The following is a 24,922-nucleotide window of genomic DNA, read 5'->3' on the forward strand; positions in this document are numbered from 1 at the left end:
CTGTAATTTCACAATATGTATTCAGCTGGAACTATTCTTTTTGTTAAATAAACTTTACCCTTGTGCTGGCTGCTCCAGGCTCTGAAAAGGAGCACTTCTTCCTTGTGACTGTTACAAAATGTAGGTCTGAAATTCAAAAAACAGAAGTGTTGGTAAATGGGCTGTAATCATACTGAAGGGCAAGTGAGTATTCCTCCTCTAAGGCAGAAGAAAATAAAGGAAAATCTGCTTTGCTTCTGCTGCCTCAATGCTGATAATTTTACAGATCAGAGGGCTTTTTTTGGAAAGATGCCTGCTGTGTGTTTCAGCGCTGAGATACCCGCCCTTAATGCCACACTTGGATGTGTAAATCAGGGTCTCATTTCGTGTCCCCAGCAGCACCTGGTGCTGCCGGCAGCGGCAGTGGCAGTGCAGGGCCCTGGCAAGCACCACAGGCACCGGCAGCTCCAGACTCACACGGGCCTGAGCGTGCACCGGGAGCGGTGTGTCTGTCCTCTGCTGTGCCCCTGAGAGCTGCAGGGATGTTACAGGAGAGCTCGGCGCCTGCGACAAACGGCGCTGGAGTGATGCAAGGTTCAAAAATTACTTCAGAGAGGGACATAACCCACAAATACCCACCTCCTGAGGGCACAGCAGGGTCACAGCCCCCTCACTGCCCTCTGCCACTGGAGAACATCTCCCCTACTTCAGTGTCTGCCCGGCCTCAGCCTTCTTCCAGAACAGGACAAGCACAAACCAGAAGGAGCTGGGCAGCTCTGTGGTCAGTGTGTGCCACACAGCTGAAGCTGACAGGGTCCTGAGCAGTGACTTGCTCGCTGCCCCAAGCCTGCATGGCACACGCAGCTCTGTGGTGGCTACCAGCTCTGCTGCAGATTACCAGCTCTTGGTGATTACCAGCTCTTGGTGATTACCAGCTCCCTTGGTGAATACCAGCTCTCTCAGTGATTACCAGTGTGCTTTTACATACAAATCTGTCCTTTTCTGCAGCTCCTCTGTACACTTGCATCCATTCTTGAGCTTGCTGTAGCCCCAAATATCCACTGCTCTTCCTGCAGCAGGACACACCCCTGCAGCACTCCTCATTTCACACTCTCATAACTCAGAAATCCTTTAAACCACAGCAACAGAGTGACTTGAGCTACCTGCTAATGTAGGGCTCTGTACTTACTGAGCTGTGGCAAAGCCAAGGAGCCCCTGGCAGCTGTCTGCAAGAGTGCTTTGGGTCAGATATAAGCCTGTGATTAGTTAATTCTGTTTAGAGAATGTACTTGAATTAAACGTTTTCTCTCTCCCATTTTCAGACACTGCTCTGTTTTTAACAAGTATAAGGTGCTTAATAATCTCTACCACTGGCAGGATGAAAGCTTTCCCCCTCCCATCCTTGCCATTTCGTCCCACTGCAAAATGTATAAATTAATCCCATGCTAAAATTAACATATATTGCTGAGGCAAATGAATTGGCATCTCCATGTGTATCTATTAGCTTCCAGCATTTCCTGAGAGGGCTTTCATTTAATTAACCAGCCTGACAACCTAACTCACTCCCGAACTGCAGCCACATTTATTACTTTTATCTCCTTGGACACCTGCCTCTCTCTGTGGTTTATCAGATTTCTACTGAAGAGAGGGACAGAATATTTTCTATTGCAGTAGGTTATTGTTTCTTTAAAAGGCACTTACTAGAGCACTGACCTCAAACAGGGGGTTGTTTTGGTTAGCTTTGGATGGGCTTTTTTCTTTTTCAATTATCAAAGGACTGCTGCAGAGTTAACCCCCTCACTGCCCCACCACACTGGCAATCCCAAAGAAATGAGATTACAGACAGGAGCTGAAAGCCTCATCGCCAATTCTGTGCAAAGAGCTGACCACTGCTCATACGGACCCTACCTGCAGTGGGAGTCCAAGCCCCCAGATGCTGTGACTGCTTTTCACACTCCCGTGGATGAAAACTTCAAGAGTCCTGAGCAATGCTCATTGCCCTCCACTGCAGTCCAGTGCGGGGGATTTAGCGGAATTTCCCTTGATGGTTTGGGTCACACTTTATACAGTCACTGATACCTCTATATTTGGTTGATAGAACACCAATGTAACCAGGAACATTATGAAAGTAATGCTGCCTCCATGCATTACCAGCACGGTCCCAGGCAGCGTCATGGATTACCAGCACCCTGTGTGAGTATGCACCACTCCATATCAGCTGGGAATTGCAGCTGTCCCTGCCAGACTGCCTCAGGCAGCAGCCCAGGACACTGCTAGTTCAGGTGCTGACTGCACCAACGGGGCTCATCCAGCCCAGTTCCAACAGACAAATAGCTCCCACTTGTTTTTCTCTGGGTCACTCTACCTGAAACACACAGGTCCCCCCAGCAGGACCCTCGTGAGCTGGTGTGCTGTGACAGACACGTTCAAACCGGCAGGACCTGAAGCTGAGGGCTGCAGAGGAGCCCTTCCAGTGTGTATTCAGCAACTGCATCCTTTGGAGGTGCACAAGAAGACTTGCTGCGTTAAAAGGAATGGCTCATTCCTGACAGCCTCAGCAAGCTGCTTCCAAAGAGTCTGGCAGGAACAGGGCTTTGCTAAGAGTGATGCTTTTGAGAAGGATGCCTCATGATAGAGGAAAAATGAGAAATTCCTATCTGTTCAGTTAATGAACCCTTCTCAGCTTCCCTGGGGTTTCACGGCAGTTGTAACTCCAGGCAGGGTGGCTGTTTGGCAGGAAGCAGCTGCTGGCTGGGAGCTGTGCAGGAGGTGGCCGTGCTGTGGACACTGCCCAGCGTGGCTGGAGCCTCCTGCTCCCTCGTGGGTCGGGGTGTCAGAGGCAGTGCCCACGGTCCCAGCCAGAGCCCCCTGCCTCTGGCCCGAGCACCTGCTGGGAAACACAGCAAAAGACACTTCAGGGAAACACAAATTATTTTAACGTACACCTTGTATTTTCAATACAGCTGTATTATTTTCAAATTTTAATGAGTTATGTTAATTTTATGAAGTTTAACCAAAACCAAATGAAATACATTAAACTAGCCAATCTGCTGTAACTCCAATGACTATTACTTTCTTACTATTCTTAATACTCATTTTTGCATCATACCTCCCTATCACACATGAGCCAATGTTAATTAAGTTTCAAAATAGAATATGCAACAAGTTCTAAATGAGACTCAAAGCATAACAAAAGTAATGACTGTGAGACAGACCGTCATGGAATAATACATGAATGCTGAATGCTGGCATTAATTAGTAAATACAAGCTGTTCAGGAGCAGAAGTGGTGCCTGTCATGCTGATATGTGTTTGGATCATATGTGATCCCAGCATGCAGGGAAACCAAACGTCAGCTGCCAAAGCCTCAGCTTTTCTGATTGCTTGTTACTGTTTTGGGAAGTGAGTGTTGCTATTTTAGTGCTGTTCTGTGCACCAAGGCTGGGTACTTGTAGTTTGCAGTAGTTATCTCCAGGTATTCTAGGGCTGCCCACGTGCATATAGCTTCTTATTTCGTTACAAGAATTTACTGGTGTTTGAACAGTGGCCTCCTTAACTCGTGGTGAAATTGAATTCCTTCACAATCCTCCTTTAATTGACACGGTGATGCAGAAAAGGTTTGCATATGGAGAAACTGGAGTTCTGTATGCTTGCTAAACCAAGCTTCAAATGGGAATATTTCTTCCATAAGAGGACACAATTTGTAAACGTTTTTAATTTACTTTTTACTCTTGACAGTGAGCTGAATTCCAACAGCACTGTACAGATAGTCTCAGGCTGCCCTCTAGTGTGAGCAGCTTTGAGGACGGGCACGGCCTGCCAAAAATCTGCCTTGTTTCAGTTTGTTTTTTAAAACACAGCTATAAAGTCACTGGGATTTTCTGAGAATATTTTTGGGTTATTATTTGCTTCTGATTTCTGTGCCACTGAGATCTATTTGGGCTCTGCTTCCCAGCGCTTTCTTGTTTCTGTCAGGCACAGACAAGCCAGTCTTTTGTCTGTGCCCCGGAGCAGCAGCTGCGATTCGAGATGAGAAGGAGCCAGGACTGCAAGGGAATAATGACCCTTCAGCTGGGAAGGACAGTTTATCAGCCTGGGGCGGGGACAGAACACAATGACAAGCCACGAGTTAAGGGTGAGCTGATAAAGCAGAGAAATTAATGGAAAATATATATGGGAAAGAAACATTTGAGGGATACATGGTACTTCAAAAGATGCTGCTCATCAGTCAGCCACAGCAATCTAAAATCAGCCCCCAGTGCAAGTTTGGGCTTACACACACAGATATTGCTAACCTTTCTCTGGCATACCTACACTGCCACGAGATGAAGATTCAGGCTGCCCATGTCAATCACTCCATGTACACACCAGGTTGGATGGCAGATTTCACCCTGCCCACCCATCCTCCACCCCCAAGCATGACCCTTTCCTAGACAGGTTTTCCAGGGAACTCTGAGTACTGACTCCCTGGAAAGGTCCTGGCTGCACAGCCAGTGCTGGGAGGGAACAGCTGTGTTTGGTGTGTTCAGCCACTGGCCCTAAAACTGCTGGCACGGAGCTCCCCCCTGGCCCAGAGGAGATGTCAGGACCAGGATGCCAAGGCTGGGTGCAGGCAGGAGCTGGTGGGATGGCAGCAGGACTGGCACAGACTGGATGGACGCTGCTTCAGCACAGCCATGGGTAGGCGGTGGGAATTGTATTATCTGGATAGAGGAAATCAGATCAGAAGGCTTTAAATGGAAATTATTTTCACCAGTACGGATGTCTCTAGGGACCAAATTCAGCTGCTAATACAATTTGGCCAAGAGGAATAAACTATATTGATCTTGAGAGCTCAAGTGCTTGCTGAGACAGTCATTCTAGAGAATTACAGTATTTACTTCCTGACTCACTGTCAGCAAAAGTATAACAGTAATTACAGCCCAGTGACTTTTTGCACACACCAGTTAACTTCACGCTCATCTCTCACTTCAGTTCATAATTACTTTTTTTAAAAAAAAAATCTCTGATCTGCTATTCTTGTGTCGCACAAACATCTTTAATTATACTGTCTTTGGTCTTCACATCTCAAGTTTTAGCTTTCTATGACTGTCACAATAAAGCTCATTCTGTAATTGCTCCACAGCCACCCAGCTCTCCCAAGACACAGCAGTGTTCCCCAGCCTGGCCTGCACACGGATTCTTGCCCATCCCTGCTATTCTACAGCCCCAAGAGGTACAGCAATATCCTCCCTTAGGGCACACAGCTAGATTGTGTCCATGAAAGGGGTTTGCATAGGTGTGAGTGTATTGTTTATTTTTGGAAGGCAATAAATAAAGCCATATAGATTTAACTGGATAAGAAACACCAATGTTGGCACCTATAACATGGTATTAATAATATATATTAGGGAATTTTATCACTACAAACCTATTCCAAGGTGATTTACTTGAAGTAAAAAGCTTCAAAATTCTAAGACACTAAGGGTGCTGCACAATTCAAAACATGCATTACAGTTATTTGCTGGCATATTTCCACATCATTTTGCATTCACATCCTTACCTGTCTTTCCTCATTTCTCTGAGCCTTCTTTTTCTTATCTACAAACTGCCTTTGCCTATTCTGTGGTTTCTCAGTTTCTTCACCTATTCTTTTTCATGTTTATTTGATGTGTCTCGACTCCTGGCGCAGAGCCCCCTTGCTGGGACACACACTAACACGCTGATCTCGCTCCCTCAGACATTATATCTGAAGATAAATTGGGAAATGAAGATGTAGAGCTGTTGGAAGAGACTGGTTTCCCCAGGCACCAGTTTAGCCTGGATCATTGGATTTACAACGCCAGCACCGCCAACACTGATTTGACTATTAATCCCTGAAGTGCCCTAAGAATTGCAGCATAAATCCAGTGAAGGAGCACTCATAAGGCCCTAAAGACCCATAGCGCTTATCCTGGTACTCCATTCATGAAAATTGATCTTCTCATAGTAGCAATGACAACTCAAGGAGTCCATGCTCTGTAAAACCAAGAGATCCACTTGCTGTGGTAACGTACATAACTGCCAGGAGGTCTGTGATACAAACCAGCCGCTGTTCATGCTTAATACTCTGCAGAGACTGGCCCTTTCTCCTTTACACACATCCAGAGGGATCTGCTGTTTCATTCCCTGTTAGGGATCACTTCAGTACCTTTGTGCCCCACAGCAGCACTCCGCAAAATCTTCATGTTTCCTATACCCTGCCTCTGTAACTCCCTCCCCAAATATCCTTTACTGAGCAGTGCTTAATTATCTGCTAAGCCAATATCACCATGCAACAGGAATATAAATAAAAATCAGGCCTGAGCAGAGGACTGCAGGAGTTGGGACTGGGCCGGCAGGAAAAGGAATTGGCCACTCTGGTTCCAAGACACTTCTGAGTAAGTGAGCAGGACTTTGTCCTATCCCAGGAGGAAAGAGACCCTGATGTGTCAGAGCATATAAATCTCACAGTGAATGGCATCTTCCTATGTCTTGAGCATGATTGCTTAGAAACATGAGGGCTGATTTTAACCAAAGATGTCATGTTGCTGGGTGTGCAGTTCCAGAACAGATCTGACACACTGTTCACCACTGAGAACAGAGCCAGGCACTGCCTGCAGCAGCAGCCAGGGCTATGGCCAGAGAGCCTTGTAGGACAGGACGGGACTAGAAAAGAACTTCTCTCTCCTCCAGGACAAGTGGGATGGGAGGAACTTTAGTAGGGACAGAGAGGACCCGTGCCTGCCATGGCCCCGGAGCTTGGGCAGCGGCTGGCTCCAGCACCACACCGGTAAATCTCGGGGTGGAGGGAGATCTCCAGCACAAATGAGGCAACAAAGGTGCGAGGTGAGGAGACTGCAGGATGGAAAGGTGGGGATGTATATCCCATCACCTGTGGTGGCAGTGACTGCAGGATGAGAGACGTGAGGACTGTTCGTACGGGAAGGACGCTGACATGTCGGTATCCAACAACAGCCTTGTGTACGCCGCATGTCCGTGACCACGCTCAAGGGGTGGATGACCACAGAAATGAGGCGGCCTGTGAGGCATGATTGACAGGGCCTTTTAAAAAGAAACTCCCCCATGCTAGTAAATGAAATATCAGTTGCTCATTGTCTCCCAGTTCAGAGAATTCATTACTACAGGAGCAGTAAATAGCCAATTACAGCATCTTCCCTCACGGCACCCCCGCCTCCCGCGGCCGGCGGCGCCGCCTTGCGGCCAGGCCGGGGAGCGCCGCTCTGCGCGTGCGCGCCCGAGACGTCATCAGCTCGCGCCGGCGGCGCCGCGACACCGCTAACATGGAGGGTGAGGGGACGGGAGAGACAGGGACGGGGGAGAGATGGAGGGTGAGGGATGAAGGTGAGGGGACAGGGGAGAGCTGTGGAGGGTGAGGAATGGAGGTGAGGGACGAGGTAGAGAGAGGGCGCCGGTAAGCGATGCAGGATGAGGGATGGGTGATGGGTTAAGGATGCGAGGTGGGCGGTGGAAGGTGGGGAATGGAGGATGAGGGATGCAGGGAGGGCGGTGCGGGGCGAGGGATGGAGGGTGAGGGATGGGGTGAGCGCCCGCCCCGGCCGACCCCCGCGCCGCCGTGCCTTGCAGGACAGCTGTATCGCCGGCTGCCGCCCGAGGAGAGCGGGGAGCTGCGCCTGCAGGTACCGACCAACCCCGGCCGCAGGGCCCGAAACGCCATGCCGGGGGTTACCCAGCGATTCCCACTCCTACACGATCTTCTAAACCTCGTTAGGCACCCACGGGCCGGGGTGGGTTGGGTCCCCGGTTTCCCCTGTATATCCCGCTCGGAACTCGCCGTTTCAAACGAAATGCGAAAGAAGGGCTTTTCCTCCAAAACGTGAGTCCGAGAGCGGGCCGGACGCGAGGACCGCGGTGTGCCCGCGCTCGGCACTGCACGCAGGGACTTCGGCGTGGGAACATCTCCCTCCACTGGCTCTGGCGGGAAGATCTCCCATCCCCACGGAGATTTAGCCGAGTTGATGAGACCACCGGTTAGCAGCGAGTTCTAATTTAATTAACACGTACTATTTTAAAGCGTCCTTTCACATGTCTTTAGCCCCAGGACTCAGAAAAAGCCAAGGCATTTGTGCATGCCTTCCTGAAGCGTAGCATGCCCAAAATGAAAGATGAAGCTATCCAGGAGATGCTAACTCGGAAAGCTGTCGTTCTGGAGCATTATCCCAAAAAAAAGACCAAGCCGAAGAGGAAGAAGACAAAAGGTTTTACCGCCAAGCAGAGGCGAGAGCTGCGTCTGTTTGAAATTGAACCTGAACAGCAAAGGTAAGACTTTAAATGTCTTCTTTGTGTAGTAAAATGGAACTGCATTGAAAGTGTGTAAAAGCAGCAGCACGAGCATGTGGATAGGAACCCTCCAGTGTGTAAAGTCAGTCTGAAACTCTACTTGAGGCATTTCAGCATGAGAAAGGAGTTCTCTTGTATGCATAGGTGAAAGATTAATTTTGTGTACCTAAATACGGCAAGAAATCAAACTGAGACACAATCCCCTCTGGTTTCAGTTTGTAAAGTTGGACTGTCTGTGACCAGAGATTCAAAATTCTGCATAAGATTCCTTCAATTTATTATGCTGAATGAAGCCCTTGCTTGGAGGGAGATAAAAGAGTGGAAAAAAGGGAGAAATCTCTTCAGTCTTAGTCTGATGCTCTCCCAAAACACATCACTGTTTTGGGTTGGTAGAGGGGGGAGCATGCTTTGTGCTTGTTTTATAAAGTAAACCAGCTCTTTGGAGTGGGTCACCTTGCAGGATAACTTAAAGCTGTGTAACTTAAAAATGTCAGTCTTAACTGTGGAAATACAGACAACTTCAGTAATCAACCAATGGGCTTTTTTAATAACTAAGTTTTGTAAAATACTTGTAATTTATCTTTTTTCACTGCAGATATGCCATCTTCCTCCCCCTCCACGAGCTCTGGAAACAGTACATCAGAGACCTGTGCCATGGACTCAAACCCGATGCGTATGTTGGGATATTTTAAATTTAATCTGGGTTTCATACAATAGACACTTCCAGTTTTATTGAGGTACTGCTTGAAACACTGTGGTTAACTCATAAGCATATTGGTACAATTTCACAGAATCACAGAGTTATTGTGATTATAATAGTCATGGTCACATTTGATAATAAATGTGACAGTTCATATGATTTTTTCCCTCCTCTTTGATCCTGTTCTCTTCTTCAAGGCAACCCCATATGATTCAGGGCAAGCTGCTCAAAGCTGATCTCCATGGAGCCATTGTTACAGGTATTCTGTTTGCTTGTAGAACATCATCTGAAATTCAGTAGATGCTCCTGTAGTTCAGGTGCTAATTTCTAAATTCGTTTCAGTATCATTAACTCTAGAATCACATAGTTAAGATCATATTTCTCTCCTTAAAATGCTAATTACTTTACAACTACTCTTGTAAATCATGTTGTTGGTTGCAGAGGTTAACTGCACATAAAGTGTATCTGAAATTTTCTAATCCATACTTCTGTTCTTTCAGTTACAAAATCAAAGTGTCCCTCTTACGTTGGGATAACGGGAATCATTCTGCAGGAATTTAAACACGTCTTCAAAATTATCACTAAAGAGGACAAATTAAAAGGTACATAAGGCATTCTTTTTCAGTTCTTTTCACAGCTTGGATCACAAAAGATTCTTGAGCACACTCTTCATTTTGTGCCTTTGAGTACACTGGTTTATATCAGTGCTTTTGGCTCTTTGCATAGAGAGGCAGAAGTCACCACCTAACAGCCCAGTATCTTACCAGAAACACATCTCATTAGAGATGAGCAGTTCTTAAAAAGTGCAGCACTTAACTGTATGCTCCTGCACGAGGACTAACTTTGGTGATTCCAGTTGAATGTGGAGGCTTAGGTTATTTTTCTTCTCTTGATAAAGTATAAAAACCTTGAAATGTGTCAGTGATCAAACCTACAGGTGAATGAACGTCCCTGCTCTTTCAGTATATTTCCATAACAGGGATTTACATTAGTGCACTTTGTTCAGTTTGTGTTCTTTTGCATTTCAGTTGTTCCCAAACTTAACAACGTATTTAGCTTGGAGCTCGATGGATTCATTTCCTACATCTATGGAAGCAAGTTCCTGCTCAGAGCAAGTGAGCGATCTGCAAAAAAATTCAAGTTGAAAGGAACTATTGACCTGTGATTTCAGGAGAAGTCAGAAGCATTCACAGAAGCGTCTGCTGTTTTCCTGCAGTTCAAAGAGCGGGTCTTCTGGCAGATGAAAGAAGCAACAGCCATGTGAAATATTTATAAAGAATTTGTATAAAAAGTATCTGCTGTCTTTAAGCAGTCTCACCGACTGTTGAAATTGGTTGTATCTGGGTTTTTTTATTATTATTTGTATCTAATATTCTGGCTAAAAGTTATATCGTTATTATTAGCTGTCTAATGTTTCAGTTTATAATTGTAAATTTGTACAGTGAAAATTACATTTTGTAACTTTGTAATAAATGTTGTTGTTGCCTTCTGTATAAATTGGGCTTTAGCTGCCTGTTACATGCTTGCAGTGGGACTGCAGGTACTCAGGACTGCTCTTTGTAATCATTGTACCTGGGCTAACAGCAGCATCCTGTCGTGCTGCAGGCACGTGCAGATACATTGTTTCAGCTGGCAGGTTTTCCAGTGTGAATGTATATCTAATATTGTACAATGTAACCACACCCAGCATGTCCTGCAGCCCGGTGCTGCTTTCAGGCTAAGTGAGGTCTCTAACACACATTGTCATGGCACAGTGCAGGAGCACAGCACAGCCCATAAGAGGGAAGCACTTGAAGCTAAAAATTCACAGATGGAAGTGACCCCCATTCAATCTTGTATTTCAATTACCCGCAGAATTGCTTTATGAATATTTAACCTCTGTCCACAGAGCTATTGTGCTTTGTCTATCCTTGGTCCCTTTTTTATTTTTTACTGTACACTTCATTTTTGATTGCCCAGGTTACAATCCCTCATTGACTGGGCAGGTTTGACGTGTTTGGGAGGTGGTAGTGACTGCTGTATTTAGATTGCTTAACGTTTTTCTTTTATAAAAGTGCTTCTGTGGTGGCTTTAAGGGTAATTTTCAGGAGCTTTTCATCAATTTCACTATCAAATGAAAGACTTGTATCTAGGAAAATTTTTTCCTATCACCATTCAAGCATTTGTAAGCATTGAGGGTAATTTCTTCAAAGAGAACACAGCTGTTCCTCACAATCACACCCCAAAGCTGAGTGATGGGCTGGGAGGGCAGTCAGAGCTTTTACCTGCACTGGAGGGCACCCAGGGCAGGAGAGAGCCAGAGCTCATCACCACCTCCAACGCCAGTGCTACACACGCACTCATCTGGCCTCCAAAGCTCCCACTTTCCAGACCTGTTGCTGGGAAGGGTCACAGGGGAGCTGCACTTCCTCGGCATGAGCCCTCAGACAAACCACCCTCACCATCCCTGAATGGAAAAAATCACAGTGTGGGCAATACTGGTGTTCCAGAACCAAGCCTTTGGGAGCAGGAAATGGAAGCAGTTGGTATAGAAATAAAAACCTTTGTTGCAATTCTATGAACTATTGCCCTTGAGATAGGGAAAACAGTGTTCTTGCCAGGGACAGATATTTTATATGGAGAAATAATCATTTCACACCGACAGAATTTTTACCTGTGAATTAAGAACAATACACGTTAAAGTTGTTAGACATAAGTTATTCTACCTTGCACCCATTACTCCTTTCAATGTTCTCTAAAATTAAAACTCAGTTTCCTGTAAGAGGTCAGAAGGGAAAACAAAGCTGTAGAAGCCATAAATCATAGCAGAAACTTTCAGGACAATGACCTAGTTTTAATTTTTCTCATAGCCTTCAGTCTAACATCTAATTAAGACATCTGTTAAATGCCTATAATATTAAATTAATAGGAGGAATCTAATAGAACTTTATTGGCATAGTCCAGTTAATTAGCATTAAGGCCTTTAATGGAGGGCTGAAAGAGATGTTAATGGGGATGCCATACAAATTGGAATTAGGCACAACCATGTCTCACTGTGCTGTGAAGGACAGAACATGTTCTACCATATAGACACATAGATGAACACAATACAACTTCCCATAGCTACTGGCACTTGCATTTTATAAACTATTTCAGCAGCCACAAAAACAAACACTGCCTGAGAGTGCCAGAGCAAAGCTTTCGATATTTACAGTGAAGAGTGCCCAGGAGATGTCGAAGGGCTCCCCAGAGCAATTCCAGGCTGGTGGCACAGAGGGACAGACGAGGAATAACAAGAGCTGAAGAGCCCAGGCATTCAGGGTCCTTTACTGCAGCTGGTAAATCAGCTGTGAGGCCTTTCTGCAATGCCTGCAGGTGTTCCAAACAGCCCCATAACTCCCTGCAGCTGAACCCTGCAGAGCTGGGATCACTGCCCACCCCCAGCAAATCAACCAAATCCCACCTGGGATGGGCTCTGGGTTCACTTTCCCTAGAGCACATTAAACTCCCCAGTGCTTGTCGAGGAACTTCCTTAGAAACTGGGAAACATGAAAATGACAGCTCACCAGCCTTTCCCCATCCATGGCCATTCCTCATCTCTTCATTAGCTGAGACAGTAAATACTGACTGGATTTAATATTGGGAAATTGGAGAACTAATCACAGCTGTCTCTAATGCACTTCATCCTTCCTATGTTCAACTCTGGATTGCAGTCAGCAGACATGTTTTTTGTAATGATTTTTACACCTAAAATCTCACTATCCAGGGAATAATGAATAGCAGTGAGCAATGTCTCACTACCTTACACACCTTTCTGCTTGTCTATGACTGTGTATGTGTATTTATAACTAATACAAACTAAAACAACTGTAAGCAATTCAGTTACTGAATTTTGAACACTTAGGGAAGAATAGAAAAACAAAAATCCCATCATTTCTGTTAGAAACCTCAAAATAATTCATCGTAGGAAATGTTTGAAATTAAAGCCAATTCACATCCAAAAAAACACATAGAAAATTCTCTTTGAGGGGGGTTTCCTCTAAAAAAAATGGGTTAGACAGCAATAGAGTGGAAACCCCAAAAAGCCATCTGTGACTCTGACAAACTCACATTAAATCATTGAAATAACAGCAGCAAGTACCTGATGTTAACTCTATATATTCAACTCATCCAGTGTTTTAGAGAAGTATTATTAGAGACAGCACAAAATTCTGATCCAGACCACACTTTCAGGAAACAGCAGCAGTATTTTCTCAAAACCAAGGTGGACCTGACTTTGTCTGAACAGGACAGTCCTTCAGCCCCTTACCGGAACAGTTCCATGTGCCCATTCCCTGTAACAAATGCTCACCTTTGTTCCTGCTGTTAGACAACCCAAAATCCGATCAAGCCTGTCGTGCTACAGCATTCACTGGCCTGTGGTCCCACGTACCAAGTTCAATTATGCAGCAACAGCCGATTCCATGGAATTTCACAGAGGTTTGATCTGCCTTTGTCTCGTGCTCCCCATCCTTCATTCTGTCATTCCTATGGTTACTCCAGTTCTGAGTCCCTACAGCGTGTGATGAAAATGTATCATTTTGGTAAGGCAGAAAATTCCCCTGGTGTATTGGTTTGATTAAATCAATGAGCAAGCATGAAAAATAGAGGATCTATAAAACAGGATCTGCTGCTGAGAGGAGCAGTTACATCTGGCAAACACAAACCTCCCGGGCTGCAGAACAAACAGCACCTGACACGACCTGCAGATGGGTTTTGACACCTACCTCTGCAGGCTCTGCCTGTTGGATAGGGATTATGGAAAACTACAGAGAACACAGCAACATTTAATACTGAATGAAGAGCTCTCCCTGTGAGGAGAGCTCTCTGCTGCTTTCTACTATTAGTCATATAAGGTACCGTGCATTATAACCATTGAGAAGAGAAAAAAAGTGAATATACAATTAGGTAAAATAACATAACCGATTTAAGAAGGAAAAGGAACAGTCTAAATTTTACATTCTATCCTGCTCTGCTCTCCAGATTATTTTTAGGCTCTTTTTTTTTTTTTTTTTTTTTTTTTTTTTCATTCTGCTAAGAACTACTGCCATATTGCCAAACCATACTGATTTAAAACATGTTATTTTCCTATACTTTCAGGCACTGACAAATCTTCTAAACATTCCTTCTACAGGCATCTGAACAGCATGTTAAAGATCTGCATACAGGCCTGTCAACAGAAACCTCTTGCAGCTGTATTAGTTAATAAATTCAGCCTTATTTCTTTCAAGTCTCAGGATTAGCTCCTACACTCATGGCATATGTATATGCTTTTGGCTGAGGAACTAATCTTGAAAGGTACAAAAATATGACATAGTTAGAACATTAATGATAATATTCAAATCAAAGAATTTTGGCATCACCTCAAAAGTTTAAATCAATAAGCCAAATTGAATATAAATGCTTAGGGGCTATATGATTGCTAAGGGTAAAAGACTTCAAAACCTGAAGCATGACTGCACTCATTTTTCTCTGGGTCAGGGCTTCTCAGCTGAGCCTCACGGCCCCAGAGCCCCAGGTTTCTAAGAGAATGTGTAGGGAAATGTGCTTGTTGTGTGTCTGTGTGTCCAGCTGCCACCGCTGGCCTCTGACTACACGCTCCTTGGGCATCCTCTGGTGTGCACACAGTACAGCCCCAAAATAGGCTCCACTTTATAGCACCATTATTCTGGGAGGGAGGGAAGAATAGGATTATGCACTTCTTGTAAATGTTAAAATAATTCCATAAATCTGAATAAAATTAATTTTTTTTTCTTGGTGAAATTGTCTGCAACACTCCGCCATGCATGTTCTTCCTCTACAGGATTATTTCAAAATTATGGACTCAGAAATGTTCAGCTGGATAGTTCTTGGGTGGCTGAGGTGCTCACTGAAGAATTTAAATGATGTAATAGCTATTGAACACCCCATTATATGGCTGCCTAATTAATGTGAATGATAGTTATGTCTTACTCACAGAAGATTATTTTACACGGAGGAAAATCTACTCACTGCCACAGTAGCCATTTCAATAGTTTTTATAGGAGCAGTTGCATTATGGCTTCATTGAGTAAAAGGTAAGTAGCCATCCTAAATAATGAAGATTGAAGGTTTAATAGTCCCAATAAAGAATCCTGCAGGTTTTTTATTTCAAAAATTAGAGTTTGATTGCAAGCGTATGATAATGAGAGGGAGAAGAGCACTGGCACGTGGAATCCTTTTGCCTCCTTGGGAACTTCCATTTCTCCTGTGCACAAATGCAGAAGAATAAGGACAGCAAAACAGAAAATAAGCTGTTCTTTACTTTTCCTAACAGCGTGTCCAAGCTCCAAGCCTCTCCCTGTGGCAGCATTTCTGTGGCTAAGGAGGTGCTGGGTGTGCTGCTGTACTCGGAGGGCTGACATGACTGGCACAGCTGCACACGGCTGATCATGTACACACAAATAACCCCAAATAATGCAAAGAGCCCAGCTTAGACCCATTTGAATGATGATATGCAGACATAAGCCAGCCTGAAAACTTGTCTCAGAATTGCAGCCTATTACAGCAAACTCTTTTTTGCGAGGCAATAGTCAAGGGACTCGGCATTTCTGTTACGAGACCCTACTTCCAAGGTTATATATCAGAGATTATAACAGCTATAAAAATTCAAATGAGATTTAAAACTTGGCATGAGCAGTCTCGCTTGGGATCTAATATTTTTGAAGCAAATTTTTACAGGAAAAGCTAAAAGTTTACTTGTTCCACTTGTTATTTTAGGTCTCCGCTGGTATATAATTCTCAATCTAGACTTACGCTCTCCCCATTGCAGAACCCAAGTAATCTCTTTTCACAACCTGCATTTTCAGAATGGCTATTCAAAGATAGGACAATTGATCTGACATTTGTTTCTCCAAACAGCAAACTTTCAGGAAGGGTTTTAAAAGAACTTCTGTTCCAAGGCAGCCACAACTCTTTTTTTTTTTTTTTTCCTTAAGCAATAAAGCACCACATGTGTTTTAGCAAGTAAAAAGTGGCAACAGCATTAACCTGAATTATGGTAACAATGACTACAAAACAAGCTGGCTGGGGATTTGCAAACACAATCTCCAGATGTCTGCAAAAGATCCAGTTTATCAAACACACTCCGCGTAGGGTTTGCACTTCCTAATAAAAGAGGTCTGTGGTATTTATTTAGTGGTGGTGTCAGTGAAAGGTGCTGCCCTAGTGACAGCTTTCAGACAGTAGATCCCTTTTGAATATGGAGACACAGTCCCTAGAAATTAGAGCTTGGTTTCACCAATGAAACGGGATGAAACTGAAGGTTAAATACAGGGAGGGGGAAAAAAAGATTGTAGGAGCAGGAGGCAGCCTCAGGAGAAAACCTCAGGTAGTGCCAAGGGGAAGCTCAGTGTACCCCAGCCTCAGGGACAGGTTAGAAACACTAAATACCAGCTATGGAGGTTGCAATTGTATTTTATTATCAGCACAGCCTGTGGCCATTTAAAATGCTTCCCCTATGTGGGGCCTTAAAAGCAGCACAGCGAGGAGTAAAGGCTGGTTTCGCCTCCAGCTCTGATGCACAGCCTTGCTGCTGAGGCTGGGATGGGGAGCCTTGGCTAGTGCTTACTTTAGGAAGGATTTTGTGATATGATTCACTGCCATGCAGCAATGCACTCTGTCCAAGCAGGATTCCACACAACTCTTCCCACGGATAAATGCTGCATGCAAGGAACTTCTCACTCTTGTTAGTGATCTTAGAGTGGCACAAGCACTGGGGCCATTAAATTTATATTCCCTCACCTTCACTGTCACAGTTCAGCCACGAAGTAGTTTGGACTGAAAACTAGTGCTTTATACAAAGAATTTGGCGTCCTTTTATCGTAGGCTCACTAACCAGGGAAAAAAAGAACATACTTATATATGTACACAGAAGAAAACCAAGTAAAACACATGCTCCAGAGTTTTAATTTTGGTTTCCAGAGCGATGACTTTCCTATTTGCAATGACTTGCAAACAATACCTTTAGGACAGAACCTCAATATGATAATTACCTTTTGTTCTGATTCGTTGTGTTGGGTGTTGTTCTAAAGCAGCAGAGTTGGGGCAATTCTTTAGGACTATTTAGAAAACCCAAGGTTTACCCAGCAAATGATAACACCTCCTGGTTTCGCACAGTGACTTACCTCTGATTAAACCAAAATGAGTTACTAAGGTGAACAGATTGAGTAATCAAGCTCAATTAAGCATGCGCAATATGCGCTGTAACAACATTCACTGTTTGGTGAAGCAATAAAACAGCTTTATTTTCTTATGACTTCAGGCAGCCTACCTCCAAGAGCCGTTCATTCCTGCTTCTACCCAAGCAGCATCTCCGTGAGGATGCATCAGGAATTTTAGCTACTTTGCCAAAGATGTTGGTGCAGAAATCCATCCTACAGCCACGAGCAGACAACAGCACCTAAACACGCACGGGCAGAGCCCCCGCGGAGCAAACACCGCTTGCACAGAGGACAGCAGGGTCCTGCTTTAGAAGACAATCCACTTGGGGGCTGAACACCTAAGAGAATGTTGCAACAGGAAGTTTTCTTTCAGCAGAATGGTTGGTAGCTTCAGGAAACCTACGTTAATAACTCGCAGCTTGGCTCTAGGGCACAGGTATTTTAATTTAGTATTGTTATTGTTGCTGCTGGGTATGTTGTTGCTTTAGCAGAAGCTAACATAAAAATGGTACAGAAATATCCGGAGCAACACACTTTGCTTTGGTACCAGAAGATGGAGCCACATGCTCACAGTTTTAAAGTGGTTTTTGGTTTTTTTTTTTTTTTGTTTTTTTTTTTTTTCCCTCCTCTTGCGCCAGAAAACCCACCCATGAAGCAGACAGTGCCTAGAAACAGCTCCCTTACCTTACATGAACTTGCTGTTGTATGTGTCTGTGCGCACAGCGAATCTGGTGCCTGCATTACCCAGTGTCAGCTGCCTCGCTCCCATGTTTCCATAACAACTCCATTCTCCTCGCTGCAAATATATTTTCTGAATTGCCTACCACGTCAAAATGAAATCAGGAAACAGAAGCAAACTAAGCCAGGCATTTCCAACAGCTAAAATATCACACTCCTCATTTCCTCAGTGGAAGGATATACTCTTAAAGGGAGTTATAAATATCCCAGAACCATCAACGTAAGACTCCTGACTCCTCCTCTCAAAAGGCCAAATAAAAGCAGATGCCATTTTATTCTGTGTCCTAAAGCTTAGCTATCCGTGCTCAGATGACAGAACAGGCTAGGTCTGTGCCCTGCTGACTCCTCAGCTCTGCTGCAGCCAGAGTAAGGCAGCAATTTCACACACCAAAAGCGTGCCTTTGTCCACCCCAGCAAGCCAAAAAAACCCCAGGTTCTGCTTCAAAACCTGCTTGCAAAAAACCTCCAAAAACCCCAAAACTAACCAAAACAAACATACAAACAAACAAAAACACCACAAGAAAAAAAAATCACCTACAATACAAAATACACCTAAACCCCAGCCATGGCAGGGCATCCCCCACTGTCTGTTTGGGGTTTTTTTGCAGTAGGTTTTGAAGCAGAACCATCCCTTGCCCAGCATCCAGGCTGTAGCAGTGGCAGCTCTGCTGAGCCCTGGCAGCTCCACCCTGAGCAGGAGAGGGGGGACAGGGCTGGACAAGTGAGAGCCCCTCTGCCCCCAGCCAAGGGCCCACTGCTGCCAGCCTGCTCCACCAGGCACACAAAGGTTTTTGCAAAATGACACACATCTGATGGGAAGAGAAACCCTTCAGTAAAGGTACTAAAGTCCATTAGGGCTTTCCTTGGTTGGCTGCTTGCTCTGTGTCAGCTGTATGAGCAGCCAGTCCTAGAGAGTCAGATCAAAGCAAGATAATGGCATTCCTAATAATGCCAGCAGAGATCTTTCAGGTAAAAATCTTTATTGTTCAAGAACACTGTCAGATCCTTTCACGTCCTTTCCTGACCCGGCAGTGTCCCAGGTTAGTACTGAACTGTTTTAAATACGCTTAATTATTCTTTTAGCTGCTGTTTCAGACTGTTCTCAGGCAGCAAAAGCAGGCAACAGTTTATTCTCATCCACTTTCTCAGTACAATGCTGTAACCTCTTTATAACCAATCCTCCACCACAACATTTAACATCTCTCTAATGACACATTTAAAATGAAGTAATCAAAGCATTCTGTTGAAGTGTTCACAAAAAAGAACCCTCAACTTTTTTTTTTTTTTTTTTTTTTTTTTTTACAAAATCTCAGCGCAGGAGAAAGCACTCTGCCTCCCTAACCCCAAATGCTGCAACTTAGCAGCAGCAGATACTCACACATTGCTTCCTTGGGGAACCACATTTGATAGGGAAAACCAGAAGGATCTGCACAACACTGAGTGGGACACACAATGGGAGAGACTGACAAAAGTGTCATCCTCTGTCCTGAGCTTCTAGATACCACGAGAAGACTCCAGCACCTGGAACAATTAGAATAGTAGTTGCTATTAATTCTCAGTTTTTATTTAAAACTTTGTACTTGCAAGATTGTCTCCATTCAAATAAAGGCAACTTGAGCAACAAATCTGAAGAAAATGTCATATCAACCCTTTTCGCTCCCATTTATTTCAGTGCAGTGGCCAAAAGCCCAATTACAGCTTTGCCTGACAGGACTTCTGAGCAGTGGCTCCATCACTCCCTGTATGATTTTTTGATAAACATTTAAAAACTTGGATTTGCTTCCTGTGCCTGTAACGTGAGTGTGGGGAAATTCACAATACCAGAGGTTTGTGTCCAAAAAGGAGACAGAGGAGTTCTGTAACTTTATTGGAATAAAGGGAGAGGCCACGAGGCACTTCCCATGGGATCTCTCAAATCGCTGGGGACGCAGCCCCCTCTTTATCCTAAGCTCCTGTCACATCACCCTCTTCCTTTCCCCACTGGCTGAGGTACTCTGAAGGTACAGACTCCCAGAATCGCCTACTCCATGCCCCTCTGCAATACACCCCACCCCCCTTTATAATTTTATAACACTATTCATAACTGTACTAAGCCTTTGTTCTTTTTCTGTACGTTCAGGAATTTAACACGGCCTTGGCTGAGCAGCAGCCCGTGTCAATTAGTAACATTTTCTAGATCGGAGGGTTTCTTCCCTCGCTTCCCTATCTGTAAGTCCCTGGCCCTATCTACAAGCAGATTCCTGTGCTCTGTTTGTAAGGACACATTCATTTTACTCTTTGCACGTGTAAACAGCACTCGGAGTCCTCGGGGCTGTGAAAGCGCTCTGCAGAGGTGTACGGGAGCCCAGGCATTCCTCTACAGAAACCGAAAGGACTTTCACCCTCCTGCCATGTGCACTCCGCGTTCCTAGCACAGCAGGGTCCCTTGCACAGCTGGAGCAGTTTTCCCAGTGAAGCTGCAGGACTTGGAGACATCTCAGCCACAGCCAGTGCAGCCTGGGGTCAGCTGTGGGCAGCTCCACCAAAAGTGGAGAAACCTGCACGGGCCAGGCTCATGCCCCGTCAGACTGCAGCAGCCACAAGGGATGTGCCAGCTGCTCCCGCGCCGCACGGCCCGAACGCAGCGGCAGCACTGCTCGTGCTCCTCGCTCAGAGCCAGGGCATCCCACACACGGACAGCAGCCTCGGACGTGCGAGCTGAGGACATCTCCAGGAAGAAGCAGAAAAGGCCACAGTGATGGCTGACTCCTGTGTCTGCAAGACGGATGAGATTTTGAACTCCTTTGTGAGGGACCGAACACATCACTTAATAAAAAGAAGGCATCCTACAATGAACCTCTCTTTCCCGTATTTATTCCTCTCTAAACACAGCGGCGCACAGATTATAGGAAATGGTTTTACATTTAACTTCAACCCCAAGTGGTAAAGAAACGGATCGTATCTCACAACGTAAATTTGCATCTACCATCATTTAATGGATGTTTTATACATGCTATGTACTACTGTGTTTTTATGGAAAGGCAAAAAAATTACTTGGGAATTTGTTTTTAATTAAGCAATAAGGCTCAATGGGGTACTGCTATCATGCAATAAAACCACTCCTGGGGTGTTGTGAGGCATTTGGTCCAGATGAGTGCTTCAAATCACCCCCAGATTGTGATTAGATGATTACTCCCTGGAGTTAATATTAGATGGCTCTCTCTACAGTTGTCTTATTGCTATTATAAAAAGTCTTCAACGTGGGGAAACTAAGTAGCTTTTGTGCTTGAAGAAGATGAAGTTTGCAGTTCCGACTGTTGAGTGGCTGTGTGAGCTGTGAGGGTCCCATAGATCACTTCACCTATTTAGCATGCGTGAAAGATCATCTCGGCGCACTTCTTTGACCCAAACAGTTTTACAATTAAGTGGCTTTTTTTTTTTTTTTTTTTTTTTTTTTTTGCTAGAAGATGGAAGGATATAAACAGCAAACAACTCCAAAATAAAGCAATCCCAAGACAAGGCGCCGAGGAATTCGATTCTGAGATATGAATTACCGGCTTTATCTTTTTGTTGGGAATAATGAATCCTAATCGCTATTATGCTAATTGTATTAATGAAGGCTAATGCATGCAGTAGCGGCAAGAGATTCTCTCAAGTTGGGTCCACGAGGAGGTGCATGGCCTGAGGCGTTTGTGAGGGCTCCCAAGCTAATGAGATCAAACAACCCAAATGGTACAGAGCCAACCTGCAGTGCCTTCCCCTGCCTCCCCCCAGCTGCTCTTCAGGGGTGAGGTTAGAGATGAAATATTTCATTCTGGAAACAGAAAAAACAAACAAGCAACAACAACAAAAACATCCACACAAACAAAAAGAAAAAAAAAAAAAAAAAAAAAAAAAAAAAAAAAAAAAAAAAAAAAGAGAGAGAGAGCGAGAGAACCAAAGTACACTGCATTCCAGTACACCAGTGAGAGAGAGAGAGAGAGAACCAAAGTATACTGCATTCCAGTACACCAGTAAGAGAGAAATCTCAGGAGAATGTTAACTCTTGCAAAACTCTCCCAAAAAGGCAGAATTGTACCACCCGGACATGGACAATTTTTGCAGAGCTTGAGTTTAAGTACAGAGTAGAATCTTCAACTCCTCCCTCAGATGTCCCCCAAGAGCAACCACACACCTCCTATTACACAACATCCCTCTGGTTTTTCAACCAGACAACAGCTTTTACACTTCACAAATTAAGGTGTCATCCTTCATATATCCTGTGTCACATCTCATACACCGTGCACAGCCCAGGCTGCAACACAATCTCTGAAAGCCAATAAACCTCTTGTACATCGGAAGAAATCCCCAGCTCCTCGTTCAGATCAGCACCTCTCCGCTTACAGATCCAGCATGTCAATGGATGGGATCTCAGCCAAGCTGAGGTTTGCTCCCTTGATTTCCAGGGTGGCAGCAGAACACCTTGGAGAAAACCACACCACCTGGCTGTGTTCCTTTATATTTAAAGATAAAAAGAAACAAAGGTTTCCTTTTTTGTTCCCCTTTCACAGAGCTCTCTGCACATGCACTCAATGCACAAAACTTCCCCAGGCAATGGCAGCAGATGCCTTCCTGCACAGAAGACACTGATGCGGGGCAAGGGCCCTTAGAAAGAGGTTTTTTCCTTTCTCAGCAACACACACATTCAGCCTGGGTAGCAGTTACAAAGGAAAGAGACCAAAGCATGTTCTTCACATAAATAGAAGCTATATCCATAGGCAAAGCAGGGTTTGGGGATGACACTCTTTTATTTGTCTTTGACTAATCAGTCAATCAGTCATTTACATCTTTTTTGCATTAACCAGTGATTATCACACTCTTGTTCCCCATGCTTTTTCCCTATTTCAATATTTGAAATGGCTAATCTACCTCAGATTAGCCTTTGAAACACTTGCTCACAGTTATTTGTTCACCATGATTTATCTTGTGCAATAAAAGCACACTGAATATGAGAGACTGTTCAGACAGAACAGCAGTGGAGAGTTCAGAAGAACGTGCACAGAATGGTGCCTTCTGGAAGGAAGGCTGAGCTCAGAAGGTGCGGCAGTCTTTCACAGCATGCTGAAAAATGCATCCAGTAGCTTTTCTAGACACACCTCTCTTTTCCCACATTAATTTCATACATTTTGCTCTAATATAACATCCCTCTCTGCACTGAACGCCTGCACCTTCTCACAGTTCTGGCATTTTATATTCTCTTACCTCAGTTTTTGCTCACCTTCACCTTCTGAATTTCAACTCGAGCCTGTTCCCACTACTGGGGAGCACTACTCAGAAACAGGGGCTGGCAGCATGTCAGAGCTCCTGCTTGTTTATCAGTGTGTGCTCACCCATCCTGCTCCTCGGGAGAGCTCAAACTTCTGAGCTTCCCCTGTTGTGAGTCCCTGCACTGGGCAGCTCTTGGGTGCAACCTGGAGACTCATCACAACCAACCCACTCGATCCACTCAGAAATTATTGATCATTTTTGGTTATTCAAGACCAATTTCCAACTCTACAGCACTGTACTCATGTGACCTGGGAGCAGGGCTGAGGTGTGAGCAGGGAAGGGTGCAGCACACACCAAGACAAACTTGTAACCTTAGAATCTGCAGTTGTGAGAGGTTTTGTCGTCCTTGCACACAAGATCTTTTGTAAGGATCACTGAGATGTGTGAGCTGGGACGGAGCCCTGTGGTGAGGCACACGGGGCTGTGAGTCAGGAGCTCTGGGGGATGTTCCTCTGCTCCCAAGTGATTCACTCTGAGCCAGAGCCCGTTGCTGCTGAAGACAATAGCAAATAACCCACTGCTCTGTGTCGGTGACCAAGCCCCGTGTGACCAAATGAAACTCCCCAGGACTGGAACTCCCTGTGAGAAGGGTACAAACCCTCACAGTTATTAGAATTTATGCTGCACTTCAAGATCCTGAGAGTAAAGTGCTGCACGCACACAAAGCACAGCAATGCCTCTGTAAAAAACAAAAGCACGTTGATTGAATATTGCTTTGTGCAATGGGCAGAGGAGCAAGCAAAGGTTGTTTTCAGAAATACTTTCATCACTTGGACAATCATTTTGCAGCCAGGTTCCCAGAGCCACTCAAGAAGTGGGCAATTTCCTGCACCGGGGTTGAGAGATGCCCTAAAGGCACAGGCATCCTCTGAAACAGGTTTGCTGCGCAGCAGTTTCAAGGCATGTGGACTAGTGAGAATTTGGGAACTGGCACTCTGAAGTTCCAGCCTGTACTGACAGAGCTGAGCATGGCTCTGATTTCTACACTGTCAGACTTGGAACAACTCATTTCTAAAGCAGGCTGCTAGGACTCCAGAGACACCAATCAATCATGGCAAGTCACACATTTCTAGAAGAGGCTGAGTAGCTGAATCCCCGGGGATCAGACAAACATTCGTCCCCTCACACACCACACTCTCACTCAGGACAGAGGTCACTCATCCCTACAAGTAACCTGCATGATGAACACAAGTTGTCTTATTCCTTCATTAGGTCACACTATTCACACTCAATTCAATAAAATCTCCATTGCTAAAAGCTCTCTTGTCCACTGATTAAATGCCCCATGTAGTCAATTACTTTAAACCACTGTCTATCCTATGATCATAGTGGGTTCCTAGCATCCCAAAATGAATCTAAATATTGAGTTTTATTCAAAAGAATTTTATCAAATGCCTGGGTTGTTTTTCCTTCTTTTTCAAATATGCACTAAACATACACTGAGCTGAGAATTTAACAGATGTTTTTGTTACTATTATAATCTAATCTTTTCCTGCAGGCTGTTGTAGTAATTTTGCCACTAGAAGATAATAAAAAAACATTTTCTCCCCTGCAGAGCTTACCTTTGGCTGACTCAGCTGAGCAGCTGCAGTTTCCTTCACTTGCTTTGAAATTATTGCATCCCAATTGGGCAAGATACTTCTGCTACTGAGAAACAAGTGGCTTTGGAGAAAATGCCGGAGGCAATCAGATAAAGTCTCTTC

General features: G+C 44.6%; 1 protein-coding gene and 1 long non-coding RNA gene across 4 annotated transcripts; one reads left to right on the top strand and one right to left on the bottom strand.

The window, feature by feature from the left end:
- Positions 1-7,240: 7,240 nt before the first annotated feature.
- POP4 (POP4 homolog, ribonuclease P/MRP subunit) lies at positions 7,241-11,146 on the top strand. Of its 3 annotated transcripts, none has more exons than XM_040075210.2 (7): positions 7,241-7,286; positions 7,584-7,636; positions 8,053-8,276; positions 8,893-8,970; positions 9,195-9,256; positions 9,498-9,599; positions 10,026-11,146. In XM_040075210.2, the coding sequence occupies exons 1-7, from the start codon at positions 7,280-7,282 to the stop codon at positions 10,160-10,162; spliced, it is 663 nt and encodes a 220-aa protein (XP_039931144.1). In that variant the 5' UTR covers positions 7,241-7,279; the 3' UTR covers positions 10,163-11,146. The 3 variants fall into 3 exon arrangements, with proteins under 3 accessions (XP_039931144.1, XP_039931146.1, XP_039931145.1); XM_040075211.2 differs by lacking the exon at positions 7,241-7,286 and adding an exon at positions 7,313-7,340 and having other exon boundaries at positions 10,026-11,100; XM_040075212.2 differs by lacking the exon at positions 7,584-7,636 and having other exon boundaries at positions 7,268-7,286.
- A 6,165-nt stretch (positions 11,147-17,311) lies between these two features.
- LOC120757900 (uncharacterized) lies at positions 17,312-24,915 on the bottom strand. Its single transcript, XR_005702704.2, has 4 exons — positions 24,782-24,915; positions 19,312-19,454; positions 17,880-18,015; positions 17,312-17,533 (listed from the first exon to the last, which is right to left on the bottom strand). It is a non-coding gene; the product is annotated as an uncharacterized LOC120757900 (long non-coding RNA).
- Between the last annotated feature and the right edge of the window lie 7 nt (positions 24,916-24,922).

The sequence above is a fragment of the Hirundo rustica genome, chromosome 11 (assembly GCF_015227805.2).
Source record: "Hirundo rustica isolate bHirRus1 chromosome 11, bHirRus1.pri.v3, whole genome shotgun sequence".
Classification (NCBI taxonomy): domain Eukaryota; kingdom Metazoa; phylum Chordata; class Aves; order Passeriformes; family Hirundinidae; genus Hirundo; species Hirundo rustica.